This window comes from Nuphar pumila, chromosome 2 (genome assembly GCF_984573655.1).
Source record: "Nuphar pumila chromosome 2, dmNupPumi1.hap1.1, whole genome shotgun sequence".
NCBI classification, from domain to species: Eukaryota; Viridiplantae; Streptophyta; class Magnoliopsida; order Nymphaeales; family Nymphaeaceae; genus Nuphar; species Nuphar pumila.
Window position 1 is genome coordinate 107,712,956 of NC_143250.1, and position 22,026 is coordinate 107,734,981.

Here is a 22,026-nt window from a genome sequence, read left to right on the forward strand (position 1 = left end):
AAAAAGATGAGAAAACTCCTCAGAAATTCACAACCATACCTTTGAAGAAGGAGGTCCCTCCTCCACAGAGAAAGGACCAAATCGAGATTTTTTCAGTAGGAAGCAGGAGGGGTGTCGTGGCTCTCTCCGGAGGCCAAAGAACCGGAGAGAGGGCATTCTCCGACACCATCCTCGCCAGTTTTCAGCTAGTCGATCTCACCTTTCCCCGAGAGATGTCTTCTGCATCGGATGGAGACTCTCCCTATTTTCGGTGGGTCACCGAGCCTGCCGCCTCCCCGACGGCCCACTCATCGACGATGGAGGAAGAGGAGGCAGCGGAGATGATGGACTGGGAGGAGCCGAGCTCGAGGTTGAGGGCATCGAAATCTTGGTCAACGTCGCTCGAGGAGCGGGCGCGCCCATCGAGACTTTTGTTCCCCTCGTCCCTGTTACTTTTGTAACAGGGAGGAGGGTGGAATGAAAAAATCATATGTATAAGGACGTGTCGGATGCACGAAACGCTGTCACGTCCAACGTTTGTTAGAAATCGCGGTTCTCAACGAGATTTTTGTCCAAATCACGCTAGGAATAGTGCATCAAACATACCCTAAAGGTTCAAAACCCAATGGTACACTGAATAATAACTGGTGGGGGTCCGACTAACCTGAGCTTGCCTTTCAAAAAGAACAGTTGTTTAACTGGTAGGGGTCAGACTAACCCCCAGCTTGCCTTTCAAAAATCACCAGCCCTTCCATATACACAAGAATACAGTCCTAACCTGAGATACACAGAATGCAGTTTTGAGAAACACAGAAAGAACCAAACTACTTCAAAAGTAACATTCCCAAACGAGTATTAAGATTAATATGCTCTCCGACGCACAACAAATATATCATCAATTCACACTACTATTTTTTGCAAGCAAACCATGTCTCGGTGTTGAACTTGCTCTTCCAACAAAACAGTTATCATGCACACTCGCCAGCAGAGAGGAAGGTAGAGTAGACAGATGAAACAAAGAATGTCAAAATTGGAAGCTTCATTCATTCTCTAAATTAAACAGGAGAAAAAAGGAAAAAACTAATTTCCTCTCCGTATGGAAAAATGAATCTGGAAAACAAATGCTGGAAGTAGGCATCATTTAGAGATAGAGAGTCCAAAACGAAAGCTCAAGTTGTATCACCCACTCTGCCGCTCTTTACATTTTTTTTTTCCTCCCCCAACTCAGCAGATTGCGCACTTCTTGAAAAAAGCCAAAAAAAAGTGTTACAAATGTGTGTTCTTTTTTACTTAGCCGCCCCACTTGTCTGGTCAGTAGGCTTCTTACCACCATTGAGGTCCTCCTCTTTACTCTCAGCTTTGCTAACACAGGTCACACTTTGGCCAAATCTCTCCCCTTTAGGCTCCACGTTCTCACCTGAATCGAAGTTCGGTTTGCCGTCATCTTTTTCTGACAGCTGCCCATTTGTCAGTGAGTTCTCCGGGAGACATGCAGACTCTACCGGTAAGCTTGTTTCACCTGAGGCAGCAACACCTTGCTGTTGCAATGGTGGGTGCCCAGGCCCAGCTGGAGGAAGGAAAACTCCAGTTCCAGGAACTAGCATTCTAGGTGGTGCAGGCCTTGTGGCTGTGGGCCACCCGGCCATGGCGACGGGCACCGGTACCGGAGGTGGCGGATAAGGCACTGCAGGTGCCACAGATGCACCTAAGAAGATTGGCTGCATGTCATTTGCAGGCAGATGCTGTGGACGGACAGGAGGCACAGGCAGGACACCAGTCGAGGAAACTAGACCGTAGTGCTTGGGACCAGGATGGCGAACCATGTTTGTGAGCCGGGGAGGTGCTACCCATGGCACAGGCGGCACAGATGATTGAAAGCGTGTTCCATCAGTGAATAGAAGTTTCTTGGACTGAGACTGGGTGAAAGTGATGATAACACGCTGCTTCCGAATGGAAGGAATTGCATGTTTGGCAAAGTCTGCACTCTTGCCTCTCATAACTACTAGAGACCTGCAAAAGTGACTGCATGTTAGCATAGCAGAATCGCACGGCCGAAGCAACACACCAGAAACAGAAGGTAGGAACCACTACTTACCCAGATGTTAGAGAGAGCTTAAGGGGACCCCTGTAATCACCAGGATGATCTATAGTCACCACCCTGCCAAACACCATGCTGCATTTTGTCAAGAACAGATTGCAGAGCGGCCTTCCGAACCAAGGTGGGCACATGTGCGGCTGGGAATGATCCCCCTACGTATCAAAATATAGGGTTAAGAACTTTTGTATTTCATACCATCAAGCCTAAAGATTAGTAAGAAGTTTCACCTCATTGAAGAAGTCAATGATACAAGAGTCTGGTTTTACATTCATCACTTGCAGTTGGACTAATCGATCAACAACATCTTGCAGTTCTCTAGGGATAGGCTCCACCTTACGGTCTGCAATACAATCAAATTCAAAAAGGAAAATTCATTTTAAGACAATCAATTTATGCTGAAAAAGAGCTTGCCTATGGATGTCCCAGTTCCAGTATCGTCTTCTGGAGGTCCATCAACAATGGGAATACCAAACTGGAGCGATTCTCTTCCCCGACCTTTCATGGGCCTCTTCGAAGGCACAAATGTCTGCCCTGCTCATTGGCATAACCCAGTAATTGTTATCTATATACACTGCCAAAATTTACTTATGATGGATGTTTACATAGAGAGAGAGAAGAAAAGAAAGATCATAGTAGCATGTTTGAAGTTAAAAACAAGATGAAAGCAAGGAACAAATAAGGAATATTTTCTTGACCCTGTACAATAATTGAATCTGAAAAACTTGTATGGCAAAAATACTGACCCAAGTAAAGGCTATTGTCAGGCATTGGTCAAGAAGTACAAATGAAGACCAAGGTGGATAGTTATAAAATGAGAATGAAACTTCTAAAGGCACTCTTCTTAGTTCTATTGATTATCATAGCCAAAGACCAAGGTGTATTAAGTATCCAGTTGCTGCATTATTGCTAGTAAACTTTAGTATGATTTTATCTGCCACATACATAACTAAACACAAGGAGTTAATGTTTAAGACAACAAGGTCCAGAAACTAACTACAAACAGAAATAAATAGATTTTCTCACCATATGATCATATAATAATATATTGTCAAAGATACACAATAAAATGAAGCTAACAACATAGTGCCAAACATACATGACAAAATGACCTAAGCAAAACTAAAGAATTGATGGAACAAATGAGACCTACACCTAAGAAACTAAGGCAACAGCTACTCTTGTTTCTGACTCAGAACTGCGGCAAAGTCCATCTCACTGGCACATTTGGCAGGAGAAGAAGAAGACGAAGGAGGCCCAGGTATGCCTCTCTCACTCTCACACACACACACTATGTCACATGGGTGCGGGTGCGGGGGTGCGGCACTTTCAAAAAACTTGGGTGCGGGGGTGCAGAAAAATATAAAAATTTATATATACAAAGTCCAAAAGTTGGACATAAATGACCCTGGGTGCATTGACTGCACCCAGGGTCAGGTTGACCGCATCGGGTGCGGGTGCGGGTGCGGGTGCGACGCGGGTGTGGCACCTAGTTGAAGAGTCCCTGTGACATAGCTCACACACACTGGCACATTCGGCAGAAGGAGAAGAAGACAAAGAAGGCACAGGTACGCCTCCCCCCACCCCACCCCACCCTCTCTCTCTCTCTCTCTCTCTCTCTCTCTCTCTCTCTCTCTCTCTCTCTCTCTCTCTCAGGTCAACCAAGTGAAAAAAAACAATAAAAATCAGGGTTTTGGGTAAAAAAATAAACTGTATTTTGGGTCAGGTCTACCTGGTGCTGCACCCGGTACCCATACCTATACCTGGGAGGGTCAACACAGGTACGGTGGATCATTTGCCGTGTCTATGTTACATAGTCTGAGACCAATCCGAAGCGACAATAGGATTTTACACAAACAACGGAAAAAGATTCATGTTCAAGGCAGAGTGCTCCCAAAGATGGACTACTGCTAGTAAGGAGAAGAACAGGGCTTTGGCAGTTTGACATCATGATTGGAATAGCCACACATAAGCCTTTGAGCTAAGAAATAAACAAGTTAAGAGCAACAAAATGATAACAGGAATAGAGGGATGCAAAGAGTGACTGCCATATGTATCAACCTAACACATTATACATTGTTAATCTGACAGAGGGGAAGAGGATGAAACTGTGTACCGACTGCCCAATACCAGCATACAGCAATCACAACTTCAATGTCAAAATATGGGAGAACAGCCAAACCAGAATAGCTTGGAAAGGTGTAGTCCAAGCAAAGAGTGTAGAATTCAAAAAGGATAATCTAAACATGCACATACACACACAAGTATGTGCATGTGTAGAGGGTTGTAGATGAATTATGAATATACTCACTAATAATAAAGTGAAGAACTCAATTATGTCTAAAGACAATACATAGCACAAGCATTAGATTAATGAGAATAAGACATCTTAGATAAGGCATTGATTTGCATAAAGAACCTATTAGTGCAAGTAGAGTGTTTCCATCCATACCGAATCCAGCCCCAAATCTGATTAGGCCAGATCAGATTATGTTAGATTCAGTAATGCCTACATCCAAAGAAAATACAAACCGTTTACATCCCTGATTCCCTAGCAATTGCATAATATTGTTATATAAAATAGAGTAACTGATTTCCAACTTCTGGCTGCAAAACAATTTCTTGGCTCTGAATTGATGAAGGTGCTGAGTTGAGGGTAGTTAATCGCTCTCAAGAAGCCTGCAAGACTCAGCAGTGTATGATAAGTTGCTATTACATGGCAAATGGCAAATGGCATGGAAGGACCTAACATCTCTTAGACACCATCCGCAACTTATAAGAACTTCTATTCCAATTCTCAGTGTCGAAACTTGAAAGGCTAACTGTTGAAAGTGGATAAAACCGAGAAACAATACAATTATGGAAGCCATAACCATAATGTCTAATTTATAGCAACTACATGATGAAGTGGAGTAAGCAATGTCTAAACATGGGAACATAAAAAATAAGCAAATGCAAAACTTTTAGAGAACCAAATTCCTTGTATTCCCAGACAGTCAACATTTTCTTTCCAAATCAATCAAGGATGACAGGCCTCAACTCAAAATCCTCTTGTGCTACGATCTACAACATCTACAGTTAAAAGGGTAGAAACTGGAACATTTGTTTGAAGAAAGAACATTGAACATGAGCTTTTCTCCCCCAAACACTCAACCAGCATTCAGGCCAACCAAGCACATGTAATGAGATATTGCGGAAATATAAAGAGTGCATGAAAGCACTTACAACAATGAATAAAAGAGACAATATCCCAAGTTCACAAAGGGACAATACAAGCACAAGCCTTTAAGAAGGCAACAATATAAAAAGTCTCTTATTGAGAAGAGAGAAAGCTCTCAAGAATGAAAATACACAAGGGGTTCACCCCTATTTATACAAGAGGGAGAGGAGAAAAGAGGAGGGCCAAAAGGCCTCAAAAGAAGAGCCAAAAGGGGGCTCCCATGGAGTCGTTGGGAGCCCCCAACGGTCACATTTGTGACCGTTGGGGGCTCCAACGACTCTATGGTTAGAGCCCCTATTAGGTTCTACAAAAAATACAAAAATAAAAACTAAAAAATAAATAAAGGAATTTACATTTAAACAAAATAGTTGTTTTCTAAAACAACTATGTAAAATTACAAAAATACCCCTATCGGGTATTGATGTAATATATATACTTATATATACATATATATATATGAGGTACATTTTAACACCCCCCTCAAACTTTACGGGTAAAAGACGAAAAGTTTGCCAAGAAGAAACATGAAGCGGGGAGCCGAAAAAGAGCTTTAGTAAAGAAGTTCGCCAACTGATATTCTGAAGTGACATATGGTAGAGCAATTGTTCCACGAAGGTATTCATCACGAACATAGTGGCAATCCATTTTAATATGCTTGGTACGCTCATGGAAAGTATGATTGCTTGCAATATAGATGGCACTCATGTTGTCGCAACATAATTTTGAAGCTTCGATAATATTAACCCCCATGTCATTAAGTAGACAGTGAAGCCATACAAGTTCCATTGTTGTGGTTGTCATCGCCCGATACTCAGCTTCAGTAGATGATAGCGAAACTTTCTGCTGCTTCTTGCATCGCCAGGCAATCAGAGAGTCTCCTAAAAAGACACAAAAACCAGTAGTTGAGACTTGATCATTAGGGTTACCTCCCCAATCTGCATCAGTATAAGCAATAAGATTCAAGGAAGAAGAGGAGGATAGGAATAGCCTTTATTGATGGTGTTCCAAATGTAACAGATGATCCGGAGAACCGCACTCATGTGAACCGTTGTAGGAGCATGCTGAAATTGGCTAACTGAGTGAACCGCATAGGCGATATCTGGTCTGGTGATGGTTAAATAGGTAAGAGACCCAATGAGTTGTCTGTAAGGTGTGGGGTCTTCCAGAAGAACCCCATCCTCCAACCGTAATTTGGCATTAATAACCTCAGGAGTTTCTACTTTCTTGTCATCAGAAATCCTAGACTTAGAGCAGATATCTGCAGCAAGCTTCATCTGTGACAAAATATATCCTTGAGAAGAATATGCAACTTCAATTCCAAGAAAATATCTAAGAAAACCTAAATCAGACATATCAAAATTATTTTTTAACATATTTTTAACATCAATAATACTATTTTGATCATTCCCAGTGATAATCATGTCATCAACATAAAGCAACAATATTACGATACTAGTACCTGCATTTTTAACAAAAAGAGCATTGTCAGTATAACAAGAATGAAATCCCAACTTGACCATGATATCACTGAAACGATCATACCAAGCCTTAGGAGTTTGTTTAAGACCATACAATGCCTTCAAAAGCCGAAGTGTTTGTCCTTGCTTAATATTAATTCCGGGTGGCGAATCCATGTAAACTTCTTCACTTAAACTTCCATTTAAAAAAGCATTTTTTACGTCAAGTTGATAAATAGGCCATTTTTTGGTTGATGCGACAGCTATTAAGGTCCTGACACTGGTCATTCGAGCTACGGGAGCGAATGTTTCTTCATAATCAATGTCATATTCTTGGGAGTATCCCTTAGCGACTAATCTAGCTTTATATCGTTCTAAAGAGCCATCGTTTTTAGTTTTAACTTTGAAGACCCAACGACAACCAATAGGTTTTTTGTGTGAGGGTAGATTAACTATTTCCCAAGTATTGGCCTTTTTTAAAGCATTTAGTTCAACTTGCATTGCTTCAACCCAATGTGGTATAGATTTAGCTTGATTATAGTGAGCCGGTTCAAAATAAGAATGTAGGGTTATTAAACATGCCCGATAGTTGGGGGTTAAGGAATCATAGGATACAAACCTATTTGGGGGTATTAATATTCTAGAAGAATGTCTAACTTGTGGTTCCTCAGTGGATTTAGAAATTTGAGAGTATTTTTCGAGAGCACTAATAGGATTTTCTTGATTTCTTCTTGAGTAAACATTTATATTTGAATCACTATCATTTGAGGGAGTTATATCAGGATGGGACACCTCACATGTATCATCTATGTTTTCAAGAAAATCTTCTTGTATATCATCAATAAGATCATATAAGAATATATAATCAATTTCATTTGTTTCTTCTATTTTATCAAAACCGTTCTTTTCTAGAAATGTTACAACTTTTGAAACATATAATTTATCATTCTTAAAATCATAACATCTATACCCTTTTTTATTTTCACCATATCCTAGAAAAACACATTCAATTGCTTTTGGAGATAACTTATCCCTTTTATGTAATAGGACAAAACATTTGCAACCAAAAATACGAAGATGATTGAAATCGGGTGAAAATTTAAAGAGTTTTTCATAGAGAGAAGCATTTTTTAACTTAGAAGAGGGCATTCTATTGATTAAATAGGTTGAGGTTAGAACGGCTTCGGCCCAAAACTTCTTTGGAATATTCCTAAAAACAAGTAATGTTCTAGCGGTTTCTATAATGTGCCTATGTTTCCTTTCCGCTAGGCCATTTTGTTGGGGAGTCCTAGAACATGACTTTTGATGGCAAATGCCATTTTGGGTTAAATAGTTTTGGAATTCGTGAGATAAGTATTCGCCACCGGAATCGGATCTTAAAATAGATATGTTATTTTGAAATTGATTTTGAACCTTTTTATGAAAATCTTTAAAGAAAGTAAATACTTCCGATTTATGACTAAGAAAATAAATCTAAACATACCGAGTAAAGTCATCAATAAACGTAACATAATATGAATAGCCCCCTTTACACATAACCGGAGAAGGCCCCCAAACATCCGAATGCACCAATTCAAAAGGTCTTGATGAAAGAAAAGTTCTAGTTGGAAATGAAATAGACTTAATTTTTCCAAAAATGCAATCTTTGCAATTAATTTCTTTTTCCTTACAAAATTTGTTTCCAAAAGGAAAGAGATACATTTTAGAATAACTTGGATGACCAAGTCTTTTATGCCAAGTTTCCATGGTTTTTTCTTGGACATAAGAACAAAAATAATTTGTAAGGAGATCGAGATGGTCCATATAATAGAGGTCTCCCTTTCTATGGCCTTGCCCAATCCGCTTCCCGGACCGGAGATCCTGCACAAAGCAACCATTAGATGAGAAAGATATTTCACATCCATGGTCGGCAATTTGAGAAACCGAAAATAGGTTTAAATTTAGTTTGGGAACAACTCTTACTTTTGGAACACAAAAATTTTGAGAATCTTTAAAAGAGCCAATACTTGAAATTTTTAAAAAGGTTTCATCGGCCGTAGAGACACAAGAGTCCTTTGAATTGGTGCAAACATCAATAAGTGCACTTTCATGAGGGGTCATATGAAAAGAAGCTCCGGAGTCAAGGATCCAAGAATACGTACCGGGTGATGATGTCGAGGCAATAGCCGCACCTGATGTGGAGGAAGAAACTTTTAGTATTTGTTGAAGAGCCATAGATATTTGTCCAAAAGTTTCTTTGATGTCATTGTTCTTACCTTCATCTTCTTTGATGGTGGTTTCTTCAAGAGAGGCCACCTTAGGCTTGAAGGTTCCAATAAGCTTTGGACAAGCGCGTTTAATATGACCCGGCTCATTGCAATAATGACAAACAATCATTTTTCTTCCTCCATTGTAGTTTCCTTGTTTCCCAAAATGAGGAGGCTTATAGGTTCTAACATTGTTACCCGGTTTTGATACGGCAAGGACTTCATCAACATGCTTACTCATGCCAAGCCTTGTCTCCTCTTGAGTGATTTCGGCAATAGCATCCTCAATAGGAGGAAAAATAGATCTATGGAGAAGTGAGGATCTCACTTGCTCAAATTCGGGACGTAGCCCAAAAAGGAATTGAAACAATCGCTCTTGTTCCATTTGTTTTTGCCTTAAATCAATATCTTTCATAGAAACCCATTTTTTGCTCCAAAAGAGCCAATTCATCCCATAGTGGGTTTAGGGCACTATAATAGTCTTGAATGCTAGAATCACCTTGCTTGGTGGTTCTAATTTTTTCTTGCAAGAAGTATGCTCTTGCAAGATCCTTTTGGGTATACATACCCTTCATAAAAGACCAAGCCTCATTGGCTCTACGAAATTTAGCTATATTAGCACATACCTTAAGCTCAACATTGTTCATAAACCATGCAAGGATTTTTGCGTGATTGCTTTCCCAATCTTCCACTTCTTTTTGATGATTTTCAATGGCCTTAGGCGAGCATCTCCTTTAAGAGCCTTTTCTTGACCTTCTTCGTCCTTAGTGAGCATAAGCTTAGGTTCCGGAACGGTACCCATGACAAAACCCCAAAGCTTCTTTCCTTTGAGATTATTTTCCATTGTCGATGCCCACATCATATAATTCTTTCCATTGAGCTTGAAAGATAGGTCAATCTTTGCCTCCATGATGTTGCCAAGAAGTGAGAAGATATCCACTAAATATGAGATACACGAACCACACATTTCCTTCAAGAATCGAGTGGCTCTGATACCATGTAATGAGATATTGCGGAAATATAAAGAGTGCATGCAAGCACTTACAACAATGAATAAAAGAGACAATATCACAAGTCCACACAGGGACAATACAAGCACAAGCCTTTAAGAAGGCAACAATATAAAAAGTCTCTTATTGAGAAGAGAGAAAGCTCTCAAGAATGAAAATACACAAGGGGTTCACCCCTATTTATACAATAGGGAGAGGAGAAAAGAGGAGGGCCAAAAGGCCTCAAAAGAAGAGCCAAAAGGGGGCTCCCATGGAATCGTTGGGAGCCCCAAACGGACACATTTGTGACCGTTGGGGGCTCCAACGACTCTATGGTTGGAGCCCCTTTTAGGTTCTAAAAAATACAAAAATAAAAACTAAAAAATAAATAAAGAAATTTACATTTAAACAAAATAGTTGTTTTCTAAAACAACTATATAAAATTACAAAAATACCCCTATCGGGTATTGATGTAATATATATATATATATATATTTATATGTATATATATATATACATATATATATACATATATATATACATATATATATATACATATATATATATGAGGTACCTTTTAACAGCACAACCATCTCTCTCTTCAGAAAAATCATCTTTTAAAGTTGCTTCAGCATGTTTAGCTGTTCCCATTTTTTTATTATTCCTATCAAAATATCCATTGTTAGTGTGAATGATGGATGAGAATATTAAAGAATGGTTTTGTAGATTAAAGAAAAAATCGTTCCAATAGAATGATTTGGACAGTTAAGTAATTGCTCAAAGCACAGGATATATGTCAATGATAATATACAGTGTTATTAGTATCGTATGGTATGATACAATACGATATATTGTAGTATTGCTATCCCATGTGATATGATATACCTCCTTTAATCGGAAAATGCAGTGTATCGGACCACACCAGGCTGTATCATGATATACATTGTATTGTAAGATACAACTATTTTTCACAATTTTTATTGAAATTTTCCAAGTAATTTATTTTGAATCTTTTGCACTTTTAGTGGCAATTTTTTACATAAAGAAGGCTTTAGTTTCACTTATTTGGGGGAAAAAGTAGAAATTTCTTCTTAATTGTGATTAGTGAAGACAAGAAAGAAGTATTGTTATGGAAGAGTGCTCATTATTCAACTTTTGTGCTTATTGTAATTAGTAAAACTAATTAATGAAAAGACATTATGAAACTTCTTTGTTTTCATGCTTACTACTTATGAAATGACCTATTACTTTTTTTTCTTTTACTTTTTAATGTTTAATTTCAGACTCTTTTGATATATGTAATGGATACATTGTTATAACATCATAATTATAGCTTTTATATTTTATAATTATTACATATTTATTCATGCTCAATTTATTTCATAATTAACTTTACTTAATATTGTAGTTTGACTACTTAAATGTGTTTTATTTCTCTTTGTGGTCATATTTTTAATTTTTTTATAGTTATTTTAAAATTTATTCTATTTTTAAATTATGTGGTTGTTATAGTTTGTTTACTCAAAACATTTTTCTTTTGTTTGTTATCTAATGTGACTCTTTACTGGTAAAACTTTTGTTTTGTTAGTTGGTAGTTTGTTACAATATTGTTTTTGCATGTTACAGTAGCACATGTGCATGTTTAATTGTTCAGAATGCTTAATTTTGATTTCTTTTTTATTTTTTCTAATTTTTTTATTTTTTGTATATTTTTTATTTTTTACAATTTTTAAAATGAGGTTTCGGTATCTTATGATACAGTACAATACACCCATGTCTCCAGCCCTTCCATTACGGGTTCCAATACGATAATTTCAACAATGATAATATGGGTAGGGATGGCAGTGGGGCGGGGCGGGGCGGGGGACAAGGTTTCCACCCCCGCCCCGCCTCAAAATTTTATCCTCCACCCCCGCCCCGCCTCCGCGGCGGGGATGGATTTTATCCTCCACCCCCGCCTTCATCCCCGTTTCATGTCCTCCACCCCCGCCCCGTCCCCGTCCCCGTCCCCGCCCCGTCCCCGTCCCCGCCCCGCCCCCGCCCCGTCCCCGTCCCGACCCCGACCCCGCGGGATGAGCGTGCTCGTCACCGGCGCCGCTGGCTTTGTCGGCACCCACGTCTCGCTCGCCCTCCGGAAGCGCGGTGACGGTGTCGTCGGCCTCGACAACTTCAACGACTACTACGACCCCTCGCTCAAGAAGGCCCGCCGTCGAATCCTCGGCGACCACGGCGTCTTCGTCATCGCCGGCGACATCAACGACGCCCGGCTCCTGGCCAAGCTCTTCGACCTCGTCGCCTTCACCCACGTGATGCACCTCGCCGCCCAGGCCGGAGTCCGGTACGCTATCGAGAACCCGGCGTCCTACGTGCACAGTAACGTCGCCCGGCTCCAGGGTTAGGAAATTAGGGAAGGGAGTTAGGGTTAGTAAACAGTTCATCTGAGTTGGGGGCGGGGATGGGGCGGGGCCGGGACGGGGATGGGCCGGGGGCGGGGCGGGGATGGGCCGGGGCGGGGCCGGGGCGGGGATGGGGCGGGGCGGGGCGGGGCGGGGGAACGTGCCAGTCCATCCCCGCCTCCACCCCCGGACGGGGATGGATTTTAACCTTCATCCCCGCCTCCATCCCCGTTTCATACCCTTCATCCCCGGTCCAAACGGGGCGAGGCGGGGCGGGGCCCCGCTTTCCCCCGGTCCACTGCCATCCCTAAATATGGGGCTACAAAGGCATACTACAAGCTACAAGCCTACAATGTATGTTAATAATCACAGCTCCTGGAATGCTCAATGAGCAGCAAATTTTGGAAATAACTGGCCATAACTTTTGATATGAACAAGTTGTGGAGTTATACTACAACTGGATTCAAATGGCAAACAAGTCCATTTGTGTTCTCTTTTAATTTACACTATTTACACTATTTGCGAGAAATAATGCCCCAACACCCTTTATTCAGGACATGGATATAAACTGCAGGCTGCAGGTAGAAATGGACAAAGAAAACAAGAAAGAACTTTTCTGTCATAAGTAATTATCAGGTGAGTATCATTATTTAGATCATATTTGGTGGCACTCAAAAATAGTGACCATAATTCTTACCAATACCATATTAATTTTATTAGTTACCATATCAGACATCTCAAAAAGTGTATCCAGAATAGCAATCCTGTAGTTTCCAGCTAGTGTTGGATTACCTACGACTAGGACCACCAATGGATCCATTCATTATTGTCTCATTACAATGCTCATATCTTCAATTACAATAAGATTATACATATACAACACATTTTTCAGTTCTATAGCTTAGGAAAATGATGGTTGCTATTTCTGTTCCTGTTGTTGCAATATCAGGAAACTTTGCACATCCCACAACTACCAGGAGATGATGCATACTTGTCCTATCTGGTGTCCTTCCTTTGGGTAAGACTGGCTTCCAATACTTTTACATCTCCAACCATTAGAACATTTAAATTATGGCATTTTGATGCATTACAACATAAAGGTTCAGGTTATAGTGTATATTCATTCTGTTGCAGCTATCAAGAGCACACCTTTTCTGGTGGGTAAAAACAGATTTGACCACCTCAGTTTATGGTTCTTTAGATTTCTTCCTTTATTTTGGTAGTCACCAGATACCATGAAGATGAAGACCTATGTCATATGGGTACCGGGGGTAGGGGTAGGGGTAGGGGTATGAAGGGTACGACATGGCAATTTCAAAAAACACGGGTACGAGGACATTGCTATATATATATATATATATATTCATTTATTTATTTCTTTTATAAAGATATTACTTTTAATGAAAATGATGAACCCGCTATTTTGAATATGAAAAGGGGCAACAAGAAACTTTTTAAAAGAAAATAGAAAAGCAAGAGAGGGGGCATTGAGATATTTTCTTTTTTTTGTTATAAGAGAAGGGGTAGAGCAAGGAGTATTTAGTAACCCTCACCCCACCGTCTCTCTCTCTCTCTCTCTCTCTCTCTCTCTCTCTCTCTCTCTCTCTCTCTCTCTCTCTCTCTCTCTCTCATGCAGGCCCGAACCAACCGACCTAGCACATACCCGTGATTGTGTGTGTCGCCAGAGGTACATGAGGTCATAAGGTGTGTCCATGATACATAGGTTAAGACCCAAATATGATTTCCCATATCATAGACTATAACTATGACATCAGTTTTGCTCTTTTTAAGACTCAAGCACCACTCACAAGATCGAATGGATTAGGGGTGGATATCAGGTTGGGTCAGCCCAATCTGTAGCATGTTAGGGCTTGATAGGACCAATGCAAATTCTAACTCCCCAGAACCCGACCAATTAATTGTCAGATCCAGCTAAGCCCAAATCATTCGGCCTCTAGTATGGAAAGTCTGACTAATACCCACTGAAATAGTCGAGTCAAGGGTGGTAGGCCAACCCATGGATCACAAGTGATTGGTAGTTGTGCAAAGAGAGGGAGATGTCCCCTATATATAGCTTTTGGATGGGCATTTTCTCTCAGACCTATGATATGGGGACTAATCTACATCAAGTTAAAACTTTTAATGCAATACATAAAGGTCATAAAAACTTGTGAGTAGGGATGGCAGTGGACCGGGGGAAAGCGAGGCCCCGCCTCGCCCCGTTTGGACCGGGGATGAAGGGTATGAAACGAGGATGGAGGCGGGGACGAAGGTTAAAATCCATCCCCGTCCGGGGGTGGAGGCGGGGATGGACGTGCACTTTTCCCCACCCCGCCCCATCCCCGCCACGATCCTCGCCTCAACCCCGCCCCAACCACTTTTCCCCGCAATATCCCTGCCCCGCCTCATCCCCGTTTGAACCGGGGATGGAGGACATGAAACGGGGATGAAGGCGGGGATGGAGGATAAAATCCATTCCCCGTCGGGGATGGAGGCGGGGGTGGAGGATAAAATCTTGAGGCGGGGCGGGGGTGGAGACCTTGTCCCCCGCCCTGCCCCACTGCCATCCCTACTTGTGAGGCATTCCTCCTTTCATAGTGTATGTGTGTGTGTGTGAGAGAGAGAGAGAGAACATTAATGATAATGCATTTATAAGAGAGAGAGAGAGAGCATTAATGGTAATGCATTATAAAAAGAAACTTTGTATTGCTCATTCAATCCATGCATAAAGAATGAACTTCTTGGGAGAATAATCCCATATTGATGAGTGGAAGAAAATGAAAAGCCTTCCATGAGTTAAAATACTTCATGTTCCACCCTTTTGCAAGCATAGAAAGCACTCATCAGCAGATCAAGTTTTGGATCTCATAGAATCTAACCTACTAAGAACCAGGTGAAAATGAATATTTTTACAAATAAATATAAGTTTTATTTTTCTTAATTTAAATGAGATTGGGTATAAGAACCCGACTTGGGCCGACCCTTATACCTGAGCCCAACTACATAAATATAAGTCTCTCTCTCTCTCTCTCTCTCTCTCTCTCTCTCTCTCTCTCTCTCTCTCTCTCTGCACATGCCTTTGGTCGCATGTTACACATGCAGATGGCATGGAAGATAGACCATTGTCCATGATCTAAGCATTCATGATGATCCAGCAAAAAAACAAAGAAGTTGACAAAGCATCATCCATTCAGTTAATCCATGATATTGGCATGTGTCATGGTCCTTGCAAAAAAAACACAGAAAGAAAGACGGATGTATGGCAAGCATCATCCATTCAGTTCATTCACGATATAGGCATGCAAGATGGTTCAGCAAAAAAAAAAGAGGCTTGCATGACAGAGCAAAATTGATCCAGTGCATCCATGATATAGACATGCATGATGGTCCAGAAAAAAAAATGGAAGGCTTGACAAAGCATCATTCATCCCTATATGAATGAGACGGGGAGAGAGCTACCAATAATAATGGAAAGGCATTTATTTCTAGCTTTGGAAATGGCCACCCTTCCTCTAATTAAACACTTAGTTTTTTGAATAATAGTTGAAAGGCATGCACTATTTAACTCATCATCATAACCATTGGATCTTAACAGATATGACGGTTGTGATTAGGGACTAGGGAGTAGGTGTTCGGGGAGCATCCTATCATTACTATATATATTACTATATATATATATATATATATATATATATATATATATATATATATATATATATATATATATGGGTAAGTATTGGCTACTAATGAAGGTAAGGAACTAATGAGGAGAAATCACTCCTTTGTTCAAAAATTTCTAATTTTTAGTAGATCAAATGTTACAGATGTGATCTACATGGTTTGTTTAGTAGGAAACTTGTTTTGAATCATGTGATTCTGACAAGTAATTAGGCTTTTTAAAGGGATTCAAAAGTCAACGGCCCACAATGTGCCAAAATTTCATAACTCAAAAGATCACATTTTTACATCAGCAAAGCATGATCCAAGGCTTGATCCTTAGCAAACAAACCATGTTGAACACATCTATGTGGTTAGATTGAGTCGATACAACTTGCATATATGATTTCTGGTTCATTAGTTTCTTACCTTCATTAGTAGCAAATATTTTCCCTTTTATATATATATATATATGGGCTTATTTTTGGTACTCTCAATAGTACCAGACTACCCAGCAGAAAGTCAAAGTTGCATTTACTATTTACTGAATGAGTCCTTAAAGAGTACAGATGTGTTTACCATGGTTTGTTGAGTGAGAAACATGCTTCGATGTAAAATTGTTCTCACTAATTGTGAAATTTTTTTAGCATTGTGGGCCATTGTTTTTTCAAATTCCTTTGGAAACTTGCATCCACTCTAATAAGAATATAACTAGATGCTCAGGAAAACACAGAATATGTGCCCAATCAATATTGAAAAAGCAATGCTTTGCCAGCAGCACTACAAAGTTTTATGACAGCACCATGTGTCCAAGCAAAGCACAACATGGTCATTGGAAAGGAAATTGTTCAAGTTATAATAAAAATAATCATAACAAGAACAATAATAATAATAATAATATGGAAGTTTCCATAATGTTTCATTCAGCAGCACAACATAGACCGAACTAGAAAATGCTTAAAGAAAGGGAGAACTTAGAAACAAATGAAATTAAAAAAAAAAAGCAGTTTACCTTGAAATTCTCCTCTTCGACCAGCAGACCTAAGTTCATTAGTCAACGAGAGAAGTTGTGAGATTTCAGAACTATCAAAAAGATCTTCATAGAGTTCAAGTCCTTCAACAACATTGACCTGAACACAGGAAATACACGGTATCAAAACCTTAGTCAAAGCCTCACTACACAAAGGAATAGCATTTGAAACCAATATCCTACCATCTTCCCGTCCAAGAATTCAGAACCCACAAAAGTTTTAGGAACTGGAACACTGTTCTGCTTCTCATCTTGTTTCCTTTTAGTATCAGTATCATCCTTTTGAACAGCAGTCTTATAATGTCCTGAAGGAATAAGGACACGAATATGTAAAATAGCTTTCCAATCAATAGAAGGTATTCCAAATAAAAGCTTCTAATAGAAACAGAAACTAGGTTTACATAAACAAAAATTACAGCAAAAGAAAATATGTTGTATTTACATTCATGGAATATATGTATGCATGTATATATCCATCTGTGTGCATGTGCATATGTATTTTCAACTCTAGAAGAAAGAATCATTGATTGTCATGCCAATGAAAAGACTATACTATATTAGGGTTGAAGTTATAGAATCCGGCAGGGGCTACCCCTAGTTTCCATAGGTTAGTAATGTTAAAATATGTGTATTATCGTCATTTGTAATCTCGTATATATTTATATTCATATATATATAGATACATATACATATATATATATGTATATGTATATCTATATATATATGAATATAAATATATATTCTTTATTCACCCAAAAGGGTATTTCTGTAAATTCCTGTTTTGCGCATATTCCACTTTGGAATATTGCTTGTAATTTTCCATTTTTATTTTTTATTTTTTATTTTTCTTCTTTTTTTTCCCTTTTTAATTTTCGGCTTTTGTGCCACATAGGGAGGCTCCCCAAAGAGTCGTTGGGGAGCCTCCAACGGTCACATATGTGACCGTTGGGGGCTCCCAACGACTCTCTTGGGAGCCCCCTTTGTGGCTCCTTTTCTTGCTTATAAATAGGGGCTCTCCCCTTTGTATTTTCTCACTTCTTTAGGGAGCTTATGCTCCATTTGTAATGGGGTTTTTACCCCTTGTCCATTGTTTCTTCAATGATATGCAACTTATGACTTTATGTCATATTTTTCCCTTTTTATGGGTTTTATGGGTTAGCACATTATGTGCTTGTGTTGTTTTCCTTTAATGGGTATATTTGCACTTCACGTGCATATGTATGGGTTCATTATTGAACCCAATGTATTCCAACTCACTTTCTAACAAGTAATACAGGGGAAAGGTCATGCCATATACATATGCATTTATTCAAAAACAGAACCGGCAAAAAAAAAGGATCAGCACGAGTATTATGTGTTATGTATAGATGTGCATTACATATAGCAGGTGTTACATGCCAAATTTGAGAGATTTATCACACTGCCAGGAAAAGATCAACAAATAAATTGCAAGAAGAAGAATACATTTGTTGCAGCTCAGGAAGGGAAATTATGGCTAGTCTGGGAAAGCAAAAACTAATTATATGCAATTTGAGGTCGTGTTGGAGATATGTTAGAATAAGATCACAATGAAATAAAAAAGAACCAGACTGTTACCGCACCATATTGTCTTAGCCGGACATAGGAAAAGATATTGCCAAGCACAAAAAATCAGTAATACGATAACCATGCACCTTGTTCAGTATTTAAATGTATTTTTAAATACATATTACAATGAAGCATACCTTTTACGAAGGGAGCTGCCCCACCATTCAAAACCTTTTTCTCAGAGCTCCCACACTCGGTTGCCATAACGTTACATCCGTTTTGTGTGTTGCAATCTGCCTCAGGATTCAACGCATCTACCCCTGCATAGCAAGCATGCAATTTGTCAATGACATTCATCAGTAAAAGTACAGAGAGTTCCAGGACTTTTATATGGTGGATAACAAAGCCCTACCAATTCAACCACCACCAAATGCGTATGTCATACACTATAGAACTGACTGTGTCGTATAATAAATACATCCCCAACAAAATGGAAGAGAAAAAAAGGAAAAAACGCATACAATATCTTCATAACAAACGGGTGAAAATTAAATCATAGGCTACATACGGAAGCTTTTATAATGACGACCTCTGCTGATTTCTGACAATGATATCAGCATTAGGTCCCAAAAAACCTCTTTCAAGAAACTTCCTAATTTTGTTGAGTGCAATCCATAATAATCATAAATTGCACAAATGAATAAGAATCACGGCCTGAACCTCAAATGATCAGTGCGTTACCTTCCTTCTCGTCCCCAGACTTTGTTCCATTTTCTAATACCACCCCGCAATTGCTTACTTTCTGCTCCGCTTCTGCTCGTTCATTGTTCTCAGACGGGATAAAACTCAGCCCGGAAGATGCAGCACCAACCTTATTGATTTCACCTCCAGAAGTATCATTCTCCAAGCTCTTCTTGATACCGGTCGCTGATGCAGATGACTCTTGATGGAGGTAATGTGGATCCACCTCCACGCCGTGACTATCCCTCACGTTTTCTGCTACCATTCCTTTGTTCCCACGTCCGAGACCCGCAATCTGCAGAGCCCGTTTCTTGGCGTCGGCCTTGGGATGAAGGAAGGGCCCCGTTGCGGCGGCCGGATCGGAATGCCTGGACTGCCTCCACCAAGAAACCTGCTGAAGAGAGTGCATTACGTCCGCAACCGATAAGTACTGCTGCATATGGAGAACAGGAGTCCAGGGAGATCGCCTCTGCTGAATGCATCCAATCGCGACCTCATACTCCCCGGGCTCGCCGATGCACCTCAGGTGATAGCACAGGGAGTCGATGATCGCATTGGCCGCCGCGAATTCGGCCCGCAGCCACAAGATGAACGCGTCCCGCTCGTCTGGGAACCACTGCCGCTGCTGAACATCATTGCCGTTCTGAAACTGCATTCTATCTGGAACGCGCAAATCTCTCTTGATCGTCGCATCTCCGGTTGGCATGGTTTGGGACGAAAACCGGAGCTATCCCAATCGCATTTCACACAGATCCCTCACCTCCTGCGGTAGATCCAACCATCCAACGATCTAACGCCTAAAATCCCTCGATCGCAGAACGAATCTTCGCCGCTCGGAGAACTCTAAATAGATCAACAATCTTCTCTTCTCTTCTCTTCCCACCAAAACGACCAATCTTTCGCCTCAGATATATTAATTTCCCCTAACGAAACAAGTAATAATCCAACAATTGCAGAACTCGCTCGAATCCAGCTAAATTTATCACGAAACACTCAAAATCAAACAATCGCGATCCGGATCCGATTATCCTGAAGCAAAACTAACGATTAACCAAACAAACAGCCGAATCGGGGTCAGAAAACCAGAAAAAAAAAATGCTCAAAATTCGGGAGAAAATTTGAGTGATACTTCGAGTTAGAGCTACACTTCGCGGACCACTCACGGTCGTCCGATCCCCGGCTAATCTATAGCAATCGGACGACTCCCGACCGCGCTCTCGATCCGATACACCGACTCGCCTGCTATCAGTCAGATAAAAACGCACAAATACGTTCACCCGGCGAACAAACAAATAAGTAATAAAAATAAACCGTTCGCTGGGACTCAAAGATCGGAAATTCTCCAATCGAGAGCCCAAATGCAGGGCAAAACGAAACGAGATCTTGAGCAGAACTCCTAGTTCTGGAAGACGTCCCCTCCGAGTCGTAAAGACGATGAGAAGCACCAGAGATCGGTCCTCGGTAAGAGCAAACAGAGAAATCGAGCGAAAGAGAGGAAGAGAAGGAAGTACAGAGAAAGAACAGACTACACAGACAGATTTCCCAAACGAAGAGGACTTAGCTCAGATATATGTATAGAGAGAGAGGGAGGAGGGCTAGCGAAGGAGAAGGATCGGTACATAAGAGGGAGAGGGAGGAGGGGCGGTTGGTCCCCTGAGCACGCATACAGAGGCAGACGGCTCCTGCTTTTCTCAGAGAGCCAAGGAGTGGTCAGAGACAGAGAGAGCAAGGGGGGCCATCCATGGTTACTTGGAAATTCGGTAAAAAGTGGCGTGGGGTCCACGGAGGTAACTGGTACTATCCGGTGTGAGTCGACGGATGTGGCGGAGATGGCGCCCGGTGACCGGCTCCTCGTTGAAGATGGGCACGAGCCCCTCCCCGCTTTAAGTGTGAATGCTCTTACGAGGCGACAAGAGAGAGAGAGAGAGAGAGAGAGAGAGAGAGAGAGAGAGAATCGGCGCGTGATAATTGTTTTTTTTTTCATTTAAATAATTAATTGGAAGCTTTGAGAAAAGAAAAATAGAAAAATGAGAACCGTAAGTGTCGGGGCCACCGGGAACTTCTCCCGATTTCGTAAACTTGAGTACGACGTTCGGGAACGTATTCGTTGTTTTTTTTTTTTTTAAAGGCTAGGTGGGGATAATCAGACGAACTGCCATCACATGGCACACTTTGAAGTGTGCCGCTCCACCTGATGCCCTCCATTTTTTTACTGACAGTCTGTCAGTTGTGAGGCCCAAAAGCAGATAGAAGGCACCAGCAGCGGCACACTCAAAGTATGACTCAAGGTGTGCCATGTGATGGCACTGGATCCTGGCTCCAGACGGACCCCCACCTGTTATTATTCAATGTAGGGGGTTTGAACCTGCAACGTTCCACCACAAAGAGATGTGCACTGACAGCTCCTACCAACCACACGGAGCCCCCAAATTAGTCTTGTCCGTTGTTATTGTTTCTTGTCAAACGTGCCGTGACTGGCGCTTCAACTACTTTTACCTGAAGCTTCTTATTACATTTCTCTGAAAGAGTGAAATTTTTTGCTTCTTTGGGAATGTTTTGGAAAACTTGCCTTTAAAATATGAGAAACTTTATTCTTTTTAATAACGATCACGCTTCCTTTTCATTTCTCTAAATGATTTTTTTTTTTTTTTGCACTTCGTTAACATTTTTCTCTCACTTTTCATCGGCT

General features: G+C 40.6%; 1 protein-coding gene across 3 annotated transcripts; it reads right to left on the reverse strand.

Annotated features, from left to right (window-relative positions):
- Nucleotides 1-1,001: 1,001 nt before the first annotated feature.
- LOC149846617 (RNA demethylase ALKBH10B-like) lies at nucleotides 1,002-21,050 on the reverse strand. Of its 3 annotated transcripts, none has more exons than XM_089996453.1 (9): nucleotides 20,467-21,035; nucleotides 19,338-20,366; nucleotides 18,794-18,916; nucleotides 17,253-17,374; nucleotides 17,052-17,169; nucleotides 2,489-2,608; nucleotides 2,305-2,417; nucleotides 2,075-2,229; nucleotides 1,002-1,989 (listed from the first exon to the last, which is right to left on the reverse strand). In XM_089996453.1, the coding sequence occupies exons 2-9, from the start codon at nucleotides 20,041-20,043 to the stop codon at nucleotides 1,266-1,268; spliced, it is 2,181 nt and encodes a 726-aa protein (XP_089852579.1). In that variant the 5' UTR covers nucleotides 20,044-20,366; nucleotides 20,467-21,035; the 3' UTR covers nucleotides 1,002-1,265. The 3 variants fall into 3 exon arrangements, with proteins under 3 accessions (XP_089852579.1, XP_089852580.1, XP_089852578.1); XM_089996454.1 differs by having other exon boundaries at nucleotides 19,338-20,377; XM_089996452.1 differs by having other exon boundaries at nucleotides 19,338-21,050.
- Between the last annotated feature and the right edge of the window lie 976 nt (nucleotides 21,051-22,026).